This window comes from Bos indicus x Bos taurus, chromosome 3 (assembly GCF_003369695.1).
Source record: "Bos indicus x Bos taurus breed Angus x Brahman F1 hybrid chromosome 3, Bos_hybrid_MaternalHap_v2.0, whole genome shotgun sequence".
Lineage (NCBI taxonomy): Eukaryota > Metazoa > Chordata > Mammalia > Artiodactyla > Bovidae > Bos > Bos indicus x Bos taurus.
The window spans coordinates 8,728,464-8,741,356 of record NC_040078.1 but is presented as its reverse complement, the minus strand read 5'-3'; the positions used below and the strand labels follow the sequence as shown (position 1 = coordinate 8,741,356).

The 12,893-nt window shown below is 43.4% G+C and overlaps 1 protein-coding gene across 3 annotated transcripts in view; it reads right to left on the bottom strand.

Moving 5' to 3' along the window:
* The window catches only part of CD244 (CD244 molecule), a 39,212-nt gene extending 27,560 nt beyond the window's left edge, over positions 1 to 11,652 (bottom strand). The window contains exon 1 of one of the 3 annotated variants that reach the window (XR_003508812.1): positions 11,307 to 11,652. Coding sequence is in view for 2 of the 3 variants with exons in the window: in XM_027528331.1 (XP_027384132.1) it covers positions 11,307 to 11,367 (61 nt within the window). In the remaining variant the exon portion in view is untranslated. The remainder of the gene's footprint in view (positions 1 to 11,306) is intronic. The other 2 variants (XM_027528331.1, XM_027528332.1) reach the window with 2 other exon arrangements.
* Between the last annotated feature and the right edge of the window lie 1,241 nt (positions 11,653 to 12,893).

Below are 12,893 nucleotides of genomic sequence, written 5' to 3'. Positions count from 1 at the left end.
TCCCTGGGGCATTAAGAATGGCTTCCCAGAGGAGGTGACCTAGCTGTTGCTTGGGGCACCCACACCGGCCAGGGAGATAGCGAAAGGTGTATGGAATAGGGCATCAGAGACAGAGCAGCCGCATATGTGTGGATACCCATGTCTCTGACTTACAGGTCTGCTAAGGATGGGTCAAAAGCTCTCTCCAACAGGTTTGGAGAGTGGAATGGTAGAACATGAGTTTAATTTTAGAGGGTTGTGATGGTTTTATTTTACTTTTACCTTTTTTTTAAATTGAGAGGTAGCACAAAATTAAAGTGTACCTAAGATATAAACATAATATAATGAATAATTATAAATTCCTATATAACCACCACCAGATCAAAACATAGAGTCTTCAGGACTTCCCTGGTTGCACAGTGGGATAAGAGTTCACCTGCCAATGCAGGGGACACAGGTCTGATCCCAGATCCTGGAAGATCCCGCATGATGAGGAGCAACCAAGCCGGTGCACCACAGCTACTGAAGCTTGCAGGCTCTAGGGCCCGTGAGCCACAGCTGAGACCCTGTGCCACAACTCCTGAAGCCCACACGCCCTAGAACCAGCAAGTCGCAGCTACTGAGCCGGTGTTCTGCAACTACTGAAGCCTGTGCTCTGCAACAAGAGAAGCCACTACAATGTGAAGCCCGCATACCGAAACTAGAGAATAGCCCCCACCCTGCACAGCTAGAGAAAGCCCACAAGCAGCAAAGACCCAGCGCAGCCAAAAATGAAAAAATAAAATGAATTTAAAATAAATGTATTTGACAGTGTATGCAAGTCAAAAAATAAAATAAAGGAACTAGAGCCTTCATTCTAGTTCTCTTTCACTGTGACAAAATTGAATAGAAAGTACACAAGGAGTGATTAAGCTATAGACTAGACTACTAAATACTTAAGGAATCAAATGTGTGATCTACACTTCTGATGCTATGCTGCCTTTGTGGTCATTTTTAAATTACACTGTTCTATTTTCTTTTACTTTCATGTGAATTGTATCAGTTTGTACACTTACAAAGGGTCTGTCTCCAAATAAAAAGGGGCTAGGAAAGAAACTACCAGAGGAAGAACATCAGGTGTTATTTTGCTTTGTTGGTTTGGTTTTTGTGAGGTAATGGAAATATACACATATGTACATTATATATATTTATATACACATATATATGTCATTTTTATATACATAAAAGTCTCTCTCCACCCCCTGTTCCTGGCACAGAGTTTCTGATACTTGTAATTTCCCAGTGATAAAGGCATCTTTTGCTTTAGTATTTAGTCTTTGATCCCCATCCCTGACACAGGGCTCCTAAAACCTTTGTAAATTCCTTAGTAAGAAGAGCACCAGGACCATCCTTTATTTTATTAAAATGACTCTGGGGACTTCCCTGGTGGTCCAGTGGTTAAGAATCCACCTGCCAATGCAGGGGACACAGATCAACCCCTACTCGGGTGAGATCTCACATGCTGCAGGACAACTAAGACCATGCACAGCAACTCCCGAGGCCCAACACTCTAGAGGCCATGCTCTGCAACAAGAGAAGGCACTGCAATGAGAAGCCTCGCACTGCAACTAGAGAGCAGCCTCCACTCTCCACAACTAGAGAAAAGCCTGCAGGTAGCAATGAAGACCCAGTGCAGCCAAAAAGTTAAATAATATTTTTTAAAAAATTTTAAAAGGTGACTCAAGGTGGACTCAGGTGGGAGGGGTTGGGCAAAAAAAAACAAAAGGCCAAGCCATGATTAAAAGCTTGAAATTTTCAGCCACATTCCCCATCCTTCAGAGGAGGGACAGAGAATGGAAATGGAGTTAATAGGAGCTAATAGTTAATAACTGATCACATCTAAATGAAGAAGCCCTCACAAAATCCCAATAGCATGAGTTTAGTGGAGCTTCCAGCTTGGTGAACCCCAACTCCAAGAAAACAGAAGCTCCCTTTCAGACCTTTCCCTGTGTATCTCTTCATCTGGCTGTTCATCTGTACCTTTTTTTCATATTATTTAATAAACTTGGAAATGTGTTTCCTTGAGTTCTATGAACTGCTCTAGCAAATTAATTGAACCAGAAGACGAGGTCACTGGAATCTCCGATCTACAACCCGGGCTTGAGACTGGTGTCTCAAATATCAGGGGGAGGCAATCTTGTGGGAACAGAGCCCTTAACCTGTGAGCTCTAACTCTGTCTCTAGGCAGATGGTGTCAGAACCGAGCCAAATTGTAGGACACCCAGCTGGTGTCACAGAAGATTTGTTGGTGTGGGGAAAAAATCACATACACATTCAGTGACCAGAGGTACCAGAAGGAAAGTGTTCTGTATGAGTAGTAAAAGAGACACTTGGGAAAGAAAAACACAGCAGAGGAAAGCTGGGTGGTATTCCAACATAGATTTTTAAATGGCAGGATAATGAACTAAGAGCAGAGAACCAACAGAAAAGGAACAGCTGAAGAAAGATCAGAGGTATCATGGACTGGGCATGTCCTGGATGGCCTCCTAGAAGAAGCCATGCTGTCCAGAGCACAAGGACTGACCAAGGACAGGAGGAGAGCTCCCTAAACACGGAGCAGAGGCGAGTGTGGTTGCTTAAGGGAGATAAGGTGAGGTCAGCTGACATTAAGGGATTGTTGATGGGGTTGGCAGAATTCCTAACCGGGATCTCCATTTCCTTGGAGAAGGAGAGTGTAGGCCAACAGAGGCTGTGATGATGGAAAAGGATCTTGAAGAGACAGTGAAGGTTTGGAATCACCCCTTTGGAGAATGGGGAAAGCTGTAGATCAGAAACAAGGATTCCCAGGACACCTGTGGACCCAGCTGAAATTGAAGACTCTCAGTCTGTAGTTGCTCTTTCTTGTTGAATATTCTTCTGCAGCCCTCAACAGCCCAGTGTGGGGGAAAGGAAGATATTTCAGGGTGAGGCAGGGCTGGACAGGGAGGCAGATAGGGTGAGGTTGCCCTGGGAGGGATACAGCAAAAAGGTGAGTGGGCGTGTAACTGATGCAGAAAGACCTGGTCCCTGTCCCTGAGGGCCATGCGTGCCAAAGAGAGAGACAATAAATGCCAGTGTGGAAAGGTAACTCAACAGAAGTTCTCACATGCTTAGTGAGAGGTAGAGGTGGCCGCAACAAGTGGCAGGGGAGAGGCCGCAGCAGGTTCCGGTGGCCAGAGGAGGCCCCCGGGGTTGCTGCCGCCCCCGCTGTTAGCACTCAGCAACTTCGAGGCCCCTTTTCCGGTGGTTAAGAAAGAATGGGGTAAAACAACTCTGCAAAGGGAGGACAGAGCTGCTGCCTGCAGAACCACGCAGTGTCCACATCAGCCCAGCTTCCTCTGATGTGGACGTGCTGATCTGAGGAAGTGGAGGTGGGAGGAAGGGGAGGTGGGAGGAAGGGTGTGGCTTGAGCCCCGGGAGAGGGGGCAGGAGAGAGAACATACAACTTTCAGAAAAGTCTAACTTCCCCTAGCCAGCAAAGGATGTTGAGGTTTTCTCAGTTCTGGGTTATGACACCAGGCTTGGGGTGAGGCAACAGAAGGGGTTCCTGACGTGGACTGAGTGGAAAAAGCTCAGTGAGTTCCCCAAAGTGCTGGGGCAGGTCTGGCTGTAGTCAAGGCAAAATTATGAAGTACATAAAATATCCTCCAGTTCCACAACCCACTTTATCACCTCTCTTCTCAGTCTAGCCCCACCCTTGGGAGCTTCCTACTGACTTCTCCTCTCAGATAAAGCAACTTCTCCTCCCCAACCCACCCCCATCCCCTCCCCCACCCCATGTGAAATTTACCTAGCTTAGGTCCCACTCTTTGTATCAGTTAACTGAATCATCCCATTTGTAATACTGTCTTTCTCCAAGATAAATGTGTATTTGCTTCTCATGGTTCCTTATTCAAATCTGTGTTTTCCCTTCTTCTGTTTTGGCTCTTCCTCTGCTTATCTTGTCCTTCTACCTTACTCCTCTCTCCTGAACTCTTCTTCTTCTTCTTATTTATTTATTTATTTGGGGCTGTGCTGGGTCTTTGTTCCTATGCTCAGGCTTTCTCTAGCTGTGTTGAGTGTGGGCCACTCTCTAGTTGTGGTATCCAGGCTTCTCATTGCAGTGGCTTCTCCTATTGCAGATCATGGGCTCTAGGTGCTCGGGCTTCAGTAGTTGTGGCACAGGACCTTGGTTGCTCTGTGTCATGTGGGATCTTCCGGGACCAGGAATTGAACTTGTGTCTCTTGCATTGCAAGGCAAACTCTTAACCACAGGACCACCAGAGAAGTCTCATCCTGAACTCTTGCTTATCCTTCAAGGCCACTTCCCCAGTGTCCCTACCTAGAAGGAATTTCCATCTTCTTTGCACCCTTTGTGCTTGAGATTAATCTGCCTGTCAGTGACACGTAGCATTTTCTGTCCTCCCTTAGAGTTGATATTATACAGGCCTATTTTCCTCTGTCTGAAAGATTCTTAATGTTTCATCTTTGTTTCCTCTACAAAATCTTACATAGTTCTTGGAACATAGGAAGGGTTTAATGAAATGTTCAGTTGATTAAATAATTAATTAAATTCAGTTCCCAGAAATGACTCTTTGTAGGAATTTCGTGCAGAATACCAGGGAAGCCACAGATATGTGGTTCCCCTGGCTTTGACTTTCACCTTTCAGGCGTCACAGCCCTGAGCTTTCATTTCCCATTTGCAGGTCTGAGAACACAAAGCTGGTGACCCTGAAGCTACTTGGAACTCTCACACACTACTTGGTTCAGCCACTTGGCAAAAGAGTTTGGCAGCATCTGCTATATGTATATATACATACAGGGATTCTACCCCCAGAGATACACCCAACAGGCATGCATGCACCAAAAGCCTCATAGGGGACTTCCCTGGCTGTCCAGTGGTTTAGATTTTGTACTTCCACTGCAGAAGGTGCAAGTTTGATCCCTGGTCAAGAACTAAGATCCTGAGTTCCACACAGCACAGCCAAAGAAAGAAGAAAGAAAAATGGCTGATAGCAGTGTGATTATAATAGGGAAAAACTTTGGGAACAACCCAAAGGTTCATCAATAGTAGAATACATGCATAAACTATTGTACAGTCATTCTATAGAATACAGCCATAAAAACAACCAGCTACAAGTGAAAACAGAGATAAATCTCATCAGCTGTTGAGCAAAAGAAGCCAAATGCAAGAGTACATAATTATGATTCCATTTATATACAGGCAAAACTAACTATGATGTTAGAAGTCAAAAGAGTAGTTATATTTGTGGAAGACAGAGGAGATAACAAAGGGAGAGAGCATGTGGTAGATACATGGGTGTATTCACTTAACAATAACTCATTACCATGTATGTTTATAGTTTTGTGCACATCTCTGCACACATCTCATTAAGACAATGGTCCAGCTACCTCTGGAGATATTTCTACAGAACTGGTTCCCTCTGGTAGTGCTGCAGCCCTGAGTTTCCTGAGTCCTCATCTCTCTCCTATACACAGGAACTTCACTGTTCATGCTTTGTTTAAGGGGAAGTATAAAGAGGAAAAGATGGACAAAAACGAATCCAGTCTTCTTAGAACTTACCTGGATCCCAGCCAAAGCATTTGCAATCAGTGACTCCCACCTGAGAAGTGAAAGTTTCAACACAAACTTCAGGAACAGTCTGCAGCCTTCAGAGCTGTCTGTAAGATGCTGTCCCTGACCTTATTTATTTATTTTTTTGTCCAGCACATCTCACCCCAAACCTTGCAGCTCCTGGGCATTGACAGTCTCTGGTGTGTCCTTTGGAGTTTCCTCTGAATGCGTAGCCAAAATCTGAATTTAGGATTCAAAGTGAACTTTAGGGCTCAAGTCCACTCTTATGAGCAGTGATTTGAAGTTCCTTGCTCCCCAACACAACTGACCCAAAAAATCATCCCAATCTTCCTCTAAGATGTCTGAAAATAATTCATTTATTTTCTCAACTAACGTGGTTTGAGCACTTGCTGTGTTAGGCACTTTGTTGTGCGCTAACCACAACTGTAACTGTATGTTAATTGGTGTAAATGGTGTAGGCTCTATGAACGAACGAGTTGTGTGCTTATTCACATCTGAATCCTCAGTTTCTAGCCCAGCACCTGGTGCAGAGCTACTCAAAGCATATCCAGGGAAGGAATGGGAATAGAGAGGGAGATGCTGTTGTGAAAACAGACTATTTTACAATACAGTATAATCACGTGCTTCAATGTCTTGAATACATGTTGCCTTAAGTTAAAAATGTTGACGTCTATGTATGTGTACTTATAACTGATTCAAGCTGTTGTACAGCAGAAACTAACACATTGTAAAGAAACTATCCTCCAATTGAAAAAATTAAAGCAAAAAGAGAAGCAAGTGACACAAACTGCTAAAACATTTTCCAAAAATATTTAACATGGTAGCCATCTAGAAGGCATATTTGATAAATTGTCAGAAACTTTAAGAGAATAAAAACACAAATTTACAGAGCATACCTGCCTATGAAATTACATACACAGGACTCTATGAGAAATAAATGTGTTAGTCATTTTTTGAATAACAAATGCCTGTGCACTGCTTATCTGTGTGTTTTTTCAGTGAAAACTCAAAATAAGCTTTAATAAATACTTGTTTTTTTTTTTCAGTTTTTAAAAAATTCTTTTTTTTTCATTGAAGAATAATTGATTTACAACATTGTGTTGGTTTCTCCCATACATTAATGTGAATCAGCCACAGGTATACATATGTCCTCTTCCTTTGGAACCTCCCTCCCACCTCCTACCCCATTCCACCCCTCTAGATTGTCACAGAGCACCAGAAAATCCCTGAGTCAACAGAAAATCCCCACTGGCTATCTATTGAGATTAAATCTACTCATGAAGAAGATGCTCTGAAGATTATTGAAATGACACCAAAGATGGTGCAACCTGAGAAGCCATGTAGAAGACAGTAGCAGCTGACTTTGATAGAATTGACTTCAAATTTGAAAAAAGTTCTGCTCTAAGATGCTATCAAATTGTATTATATACTCCAGAAAAACCACTCATGACAGAAAGAGTTAATGCATTCTGAAAACTTTGATATTGTCTTATTTTAAGAAAACATAAAAGTTCTTTTAAGACTGTGTAATATCAATCTATTCATCTCATTCAAAGATTTTTATGTCAAAAATATTTTCATATACCAATAGTAAAAGAAAAAATGTTGAAGTCTCCCTAAGATCTTGGTTATGACAACGAGAAACCCTGAGAAAAGGGTCACACTTAAAACTTTATCATCTTATCTTGGCATGCTCTAACTCACTTTCTATTCCATTAATGAGAGTTCAACAAAGGATTACCAAATAATCTCTCTCTTCTTCACTCTGACTACAAAACTAAGTGAAATACATGCCCTGCTTCCAAAGAGCTGAATAACATAAACTTGCAGTTTGGAGTTCTTGTAATAACTCAACATTTCTCTAAGCACTTTATATACTATCTCTCATCTAATCCTCACACATCTCCTCAGAAGCAGGCACCAGTGTTAATTTCATGTTTTGAATGAAAAATTGAGAAACAAGAGGTTGGTTAACTTCCTCAAGGCCATAGAGATGATACATGCTTTAAAATTAAAAAAAAAAAAGAAAGAAAGGAAAAATATCATAAAATAACACATTTTTTAAACTATAAGAGAATAATGAAAGTTTGAATACTAAATAAACTATTTGGTCTTAATTAAGAAAAAATAAATAAATAATTAAAAATAAATAAATGAAATTTACCAAACCAATACAATATTGTAAAGTTAAAAAAAAATAAATTAAATTTTAAAAATAAATTAAAAAAATAAAATTTAAAACAGTTTTCCCAAAGAAACTCTGGTAGGCCAATAAACTCACTTTATTCTATGGATTATTTAAAGTATTCACTCATTCAAAAAAAAATAAATAAAGTATTCACTCATTCAATAAATATTTATTGAGGATATACTTGTGCCAGATACGGCTCAAGATGCTGGAGATACAGGAGTGAACAAAACAAAAGCCCTGCCTTCATGGATCTTACACTCTAATAAGGTGAAGTGGAAACTGGGAGACAGAAAATACAACAAAAATAAACATATAGTATGTAAAATGGAGACGAGCATACAGAGAAAAATAAGCCAAGAGGGAGACAAGGAGTTGCAAGATGGAGGGGCTGTTTTTAGTGGAAAAGATATCATTGCGGAGGTAGTGCCTGAGCAGAATAAGGACTCAAACCTCACAGAAAATGAGGAGGAAGCAGCATTCCACATAGAAAACAGTGCAAAGCCCCAGTGAAACAAGTGTGGGGGCCATCAGGTCAGCAAGACTGAAATGCAGTGAGAGGGGCAGAGAAGAAGAGGTAATGGTCAGGGAGGCTGGATCCCACGCACCATTGTGAAATGTATGGCTTTTACTCTCTGAGAAGTGAGAGAGCTTTGGAAGACTTTTGCAAAGCATAATAGGAACTTCTTACACATATGTGATGCATACTGAATTCTTCAGTAAACCAAGTTTTAGAAAAAAAGGTTTCACTCTCATTGTGTCTCCAGATTGGATGCACTGAAAAAGACATGCTATCACTTTTGTGGTATTCCTGCCAAAAAGGCATGACCTGAATCTTATGACCAAACATCAGACAAACTCAGATTGTAGAACTCTCTAGAAAACAACTGACTTGTACTCCAAAAATGTTGATGTTATAAAATATGCCGAAAGTTTAGGGAATGACTGTAGATTAAAGATGACCAAAAAGACACAGCAACTGGAACTTCCCTGGTCCAGTGGTTAAGAATCTGCCTTGCAATGCAGGTGATGCAGATGTGATCCTTGGTTGAGGAACTAATTTACCACGTACCTTGGAGCAACTAAGCCTGCATGTCTCAGGTGCTGAAGCCCGAGAGACACAATTGCTAGTAGAAAGTTTAGTTCATGCACTGCAATGAAAGATCCACATGAAGCGAAGATCTTTGCACCACAAGACCCAATACAGCCAAATAAATAAATAACTTAAAAAACAGACATAATAACTGAAGGCAATACATGATCCTGGTTGGATTCTGGATGGGAAAAGAGATGTTATAGCACACCTGGGGCTTCCCAGGTGGTTCTAATAGTAAAGAACCCGCCTGCCAATACAGGAGACTAGGAAACGTGGGTTCGATCCCTAGGTTGGGAAGATCCCCTGAAGGAGGGCATGGCAACCCACCCCAGTATTCTTGCCTGGAGAATCTCATGGACAGAAGAGCCCAATGGTCTATGTCACACAGAGTAGGACACGACTTAAGTGACTTAGCAAGCACGCACACAGCACTGGGGGAACATTTGGTAATATTTAAATATGTATTATATATTTGATTGCATTGATGTTAAATGTACTACATTTTATAACTGTGCTGATATCATGATATGGGGACATTCTTGTTTTTCGAAGATGTGTGCTAAAATAGTTAAGAGTAAAAAGGGGTGATGTCTGCAATTTACCCTTGAATATTCCACAAAAATAATTATTATTATACAGCTATTCACACATGCATATATTTGGAGAGAAAGAGAAATAAAGCAAATGTGATAAAATGTTAACAACTGGTGAATCTAGATGAAGGAAATACAAGAATTCTTTGTACTATTCTTGCAACTTCCCTGAAATGTCAAAATTATTTTAAACTAAGAAGTTTAAAAATTGAAACAAATAATTATAGCAGTTTCAGTCAACTTACACAAGGCCAGCCCCACAGACACAGTGTATAGCAAGATGAGAGAAAAGTTCCGTGAGGCCAAAGTCCATCCCTTCCAGTGCTCAAAGAATCGCTACCTGGCTTCCCCCTGCAATGGATTTAGCATGGCCATGCCCAGAGACAGTGCCACAAGGATGGAGGGAGCAACACATAGGCTCATGATCTCAGAGTCAGCCCCGACCTTCTGTTCCTGCACCCCCAAAGCCAGGCATCAAACCCTGTGGGCCCTACCTTGGCTTTCAAGTTTCTAATCTAGCTTTCTTACCTGGGATCCTGTATCTTTGGATCCCCCTAGCCCACACACATGAGCCCCAGGCTCCAGACTTCTCTCTCTGCTCCCTGTTCCTCATCACACCCTGCCCTACTCCACCTGTACTCATACAAATGCCAGAGCCTAGAATGTATCTTCTTGAAGGATATCTGAGTGCCAGGGGCTCAGTGATTGAACTGGGTACCCAGGGACAGCCTGTAACAGGCCCTAAACAAACATTTCCCTGTACCTCAGTTTCCTCCCTTTGCAACCAAGTGTGCCTTCCTCTCATTCCACCTCCATTCACCATGCCCCGCAAAGAGTTACTGATTTAAAATGCAGGCTCCAAGTTTCAGAGCATCCTAGACAAGGTTGGAGAGAAAGGGGGAGCACCCCTCACTGAGATTCCCTGCCCCCTCATTTGTTGGCTCAGGGCCCAGCTGAGAGTTTTCAGTTTGCTATGGAACTTCCTAGTATGTCTCCTTCTCTTCCCTTCTCCGCCCCCTGCCCCCAGCCAAAGTGAAAGTGTAGGTCATTCAGTCGTGTTCAACTCTTGGTGATCCCATGGACTTCTACCTGCCAGGCTCCTCTGTGCATAAAACTCTGCAGGCAAGAATACTGGAGCAGGTAGCCATTCTCTTCTCTTGAGGATCTTCCCAACCCAGAAATCAAACCCCAGTCTCCCTCATTGTGGACAGATTCTTTACCAACTGAGCCACTAGGGAAGCCCCCAGCCAACATTTCCCTAATAATTTTCAGGCTCCCTTGGCCTCTGGGCTGCTGACAGAGTTGATGGAGGGACCAGCCCTTGCAAATAAAGCCTCTGTTCGGGCCTTTGTCTCACGCCTCCTATCCCCCTCCCCGCCCTCCACACCGCCTATTGCTTGCCAGGGCTCAACTTTCCTGCCTCAGCGAATAATCTGTCGGTCTCTGAGCTCCAGAACCACCCGACTTCCTTTGAGAAACCCAAGTTCATGGCCGCTTCTTGTCTCTTTTGGCAACTGCACCAAACGAGAGGATATTTCATTCTTACAGACAGCAGGGAGGACAATTTCTCCCCCCTAGACAGAAAGGAAAACTGAAGCTGGTGGGAAGGACTCACCTTGCCGAGGTGGCCTGGATTGCTGATGGCATGGCCAGATGCACACTTCTCAAGGACCTCCCAACCCACTGCCAGCCTTTGCTGTCTGACCCAGCCTGCCCAGAGCTTCAGGGAGCTGCTCCGAGTCACAGGTCCAGGTGACCATGTAAGCAGCACAATCCAGAGGCTCACATCCTGATTTCCCTGAAGGCCACAGCTCCTGGTCCATGCCAGCCCACCCCTACCAGGCTGGGCCTCCTTACCTTGGCCCTGATGTCCCTTGATGAGCAGGAGGAGTGTGAGGGCAAGCACTTGCCCCAGCATGCCCACAGAACAGATGTGAGACGCTGACAGAGGGGTCAAGCCAGCTCCTCTCCCACCAGATACTCTGCCTTGCACAAGCTCAGCAGCCACCCATCAGCAGAAGGGTGACAGGGAGCAGAACTCTGTCGGGCTTCAGCCACAGTTTCCTCAGCTTGAGGATGTTCTCATCAGCTGAACGCTAGCAGGGTTGTTGAGGAAGCCCCAGTCCCTGGACCTGGTCTGATAGTTCCCACAAGCTAAACTTGCGAAGTTCGCCTCAAGTGGGCGGATGCTCAGCATACACTGTGACTCACAAAACCAACTTATAAATCTTGTCCTGAGCTCTGCCCCAGCCCAGCTGCTTTATTTAAAGGACAGATGCCCAAGAAAGTTTTCAATCTTCTGCACCCTACTGGCAATATAGAGAAAACTATATGGGGACCAAACAGCCATTATGTAAGCCTGTCCAATCCCAACAGACATTGTGAAGGCGAAAGAGAGAGGGTTTGGGAAGGATGTAGATTGAAAAGTGGATCACTAGACAAATAGGTGAAATGTTGAAGGAGACAAGTAAAGGCACTAGAAAAATCCAGCAGGCCTGGGGATTTTCTGAAGGTTGATACCAAAGTTTCAACCTTAAGCACATCCAAATTAAAATGTTTCCATAATAATATCCTTTTGCCTAGTTTCTGATCTGTACTTTTAAATTCCTTCCCTTACTCTTTTTCTACTTTCCCATAATAGTTCTTTCTTCTCACCTTCTCTCACCCAGACAGCATGCAGACCCATTTTTGCTGCCCCCCAACACACACTTTGATCCCACCCTCCAGAAAGGCCAGACGGCATTTGACTCTTCACACCGCCATGGAGGGGTGGAGGCATCCCACTTTCCCCAGAACTCAATAGCTTTGAGGCCGCACCCAGAGTTCTATGCCCTTTTTCTTCTGCTTTCCCCTCAGCAGAAAATATTTTCAGTTCCCTTCAGTTCAGCCCTTCTCCTTTTTCATCTGTTGATCCATTTCCAGTCACTGTGTCTGAAGTTGGGCTGAGGGGAGGCAGAATGCAAGACTTGCCTGCCAAAAAAAAAAGGCAGCAATGATTTTCTGGGTCGAACACTGGATTTGCAGTCAAGAATGTAGGTTTCCCAGGTGGCACTAGTGGTAAAGATTCCACCTGCCAATGCAGGAGACCTAAGAGACACAAGTCTGATCCATGGGTAGGGAAGATCCCCTGGAGGAGGTCAATATTCTTCCCTGGAGAATCCCATGGACAGAGGAGCCTGGCAGGCTACAGTCCATAGGGTCGCACAGAGTTGGACACGACTGAAGCGACTTGGCACACACACGCATGTAGACTTGAGCTCCAGTTCAGCAACTCACAGCCTGTGCGATCCTGACCAAATTATTTTCTGAGCCTGTGGGGCCAACAGCACTTGGCTCCCATCCCTCATAAGGTAGTTTTCAGAATCAAATTAGATGTATAATCTCCATTAATTGAAGTAAAGAAAAACAAGCAGGTTAACAAGTTATTTTAATATGTATATGCAT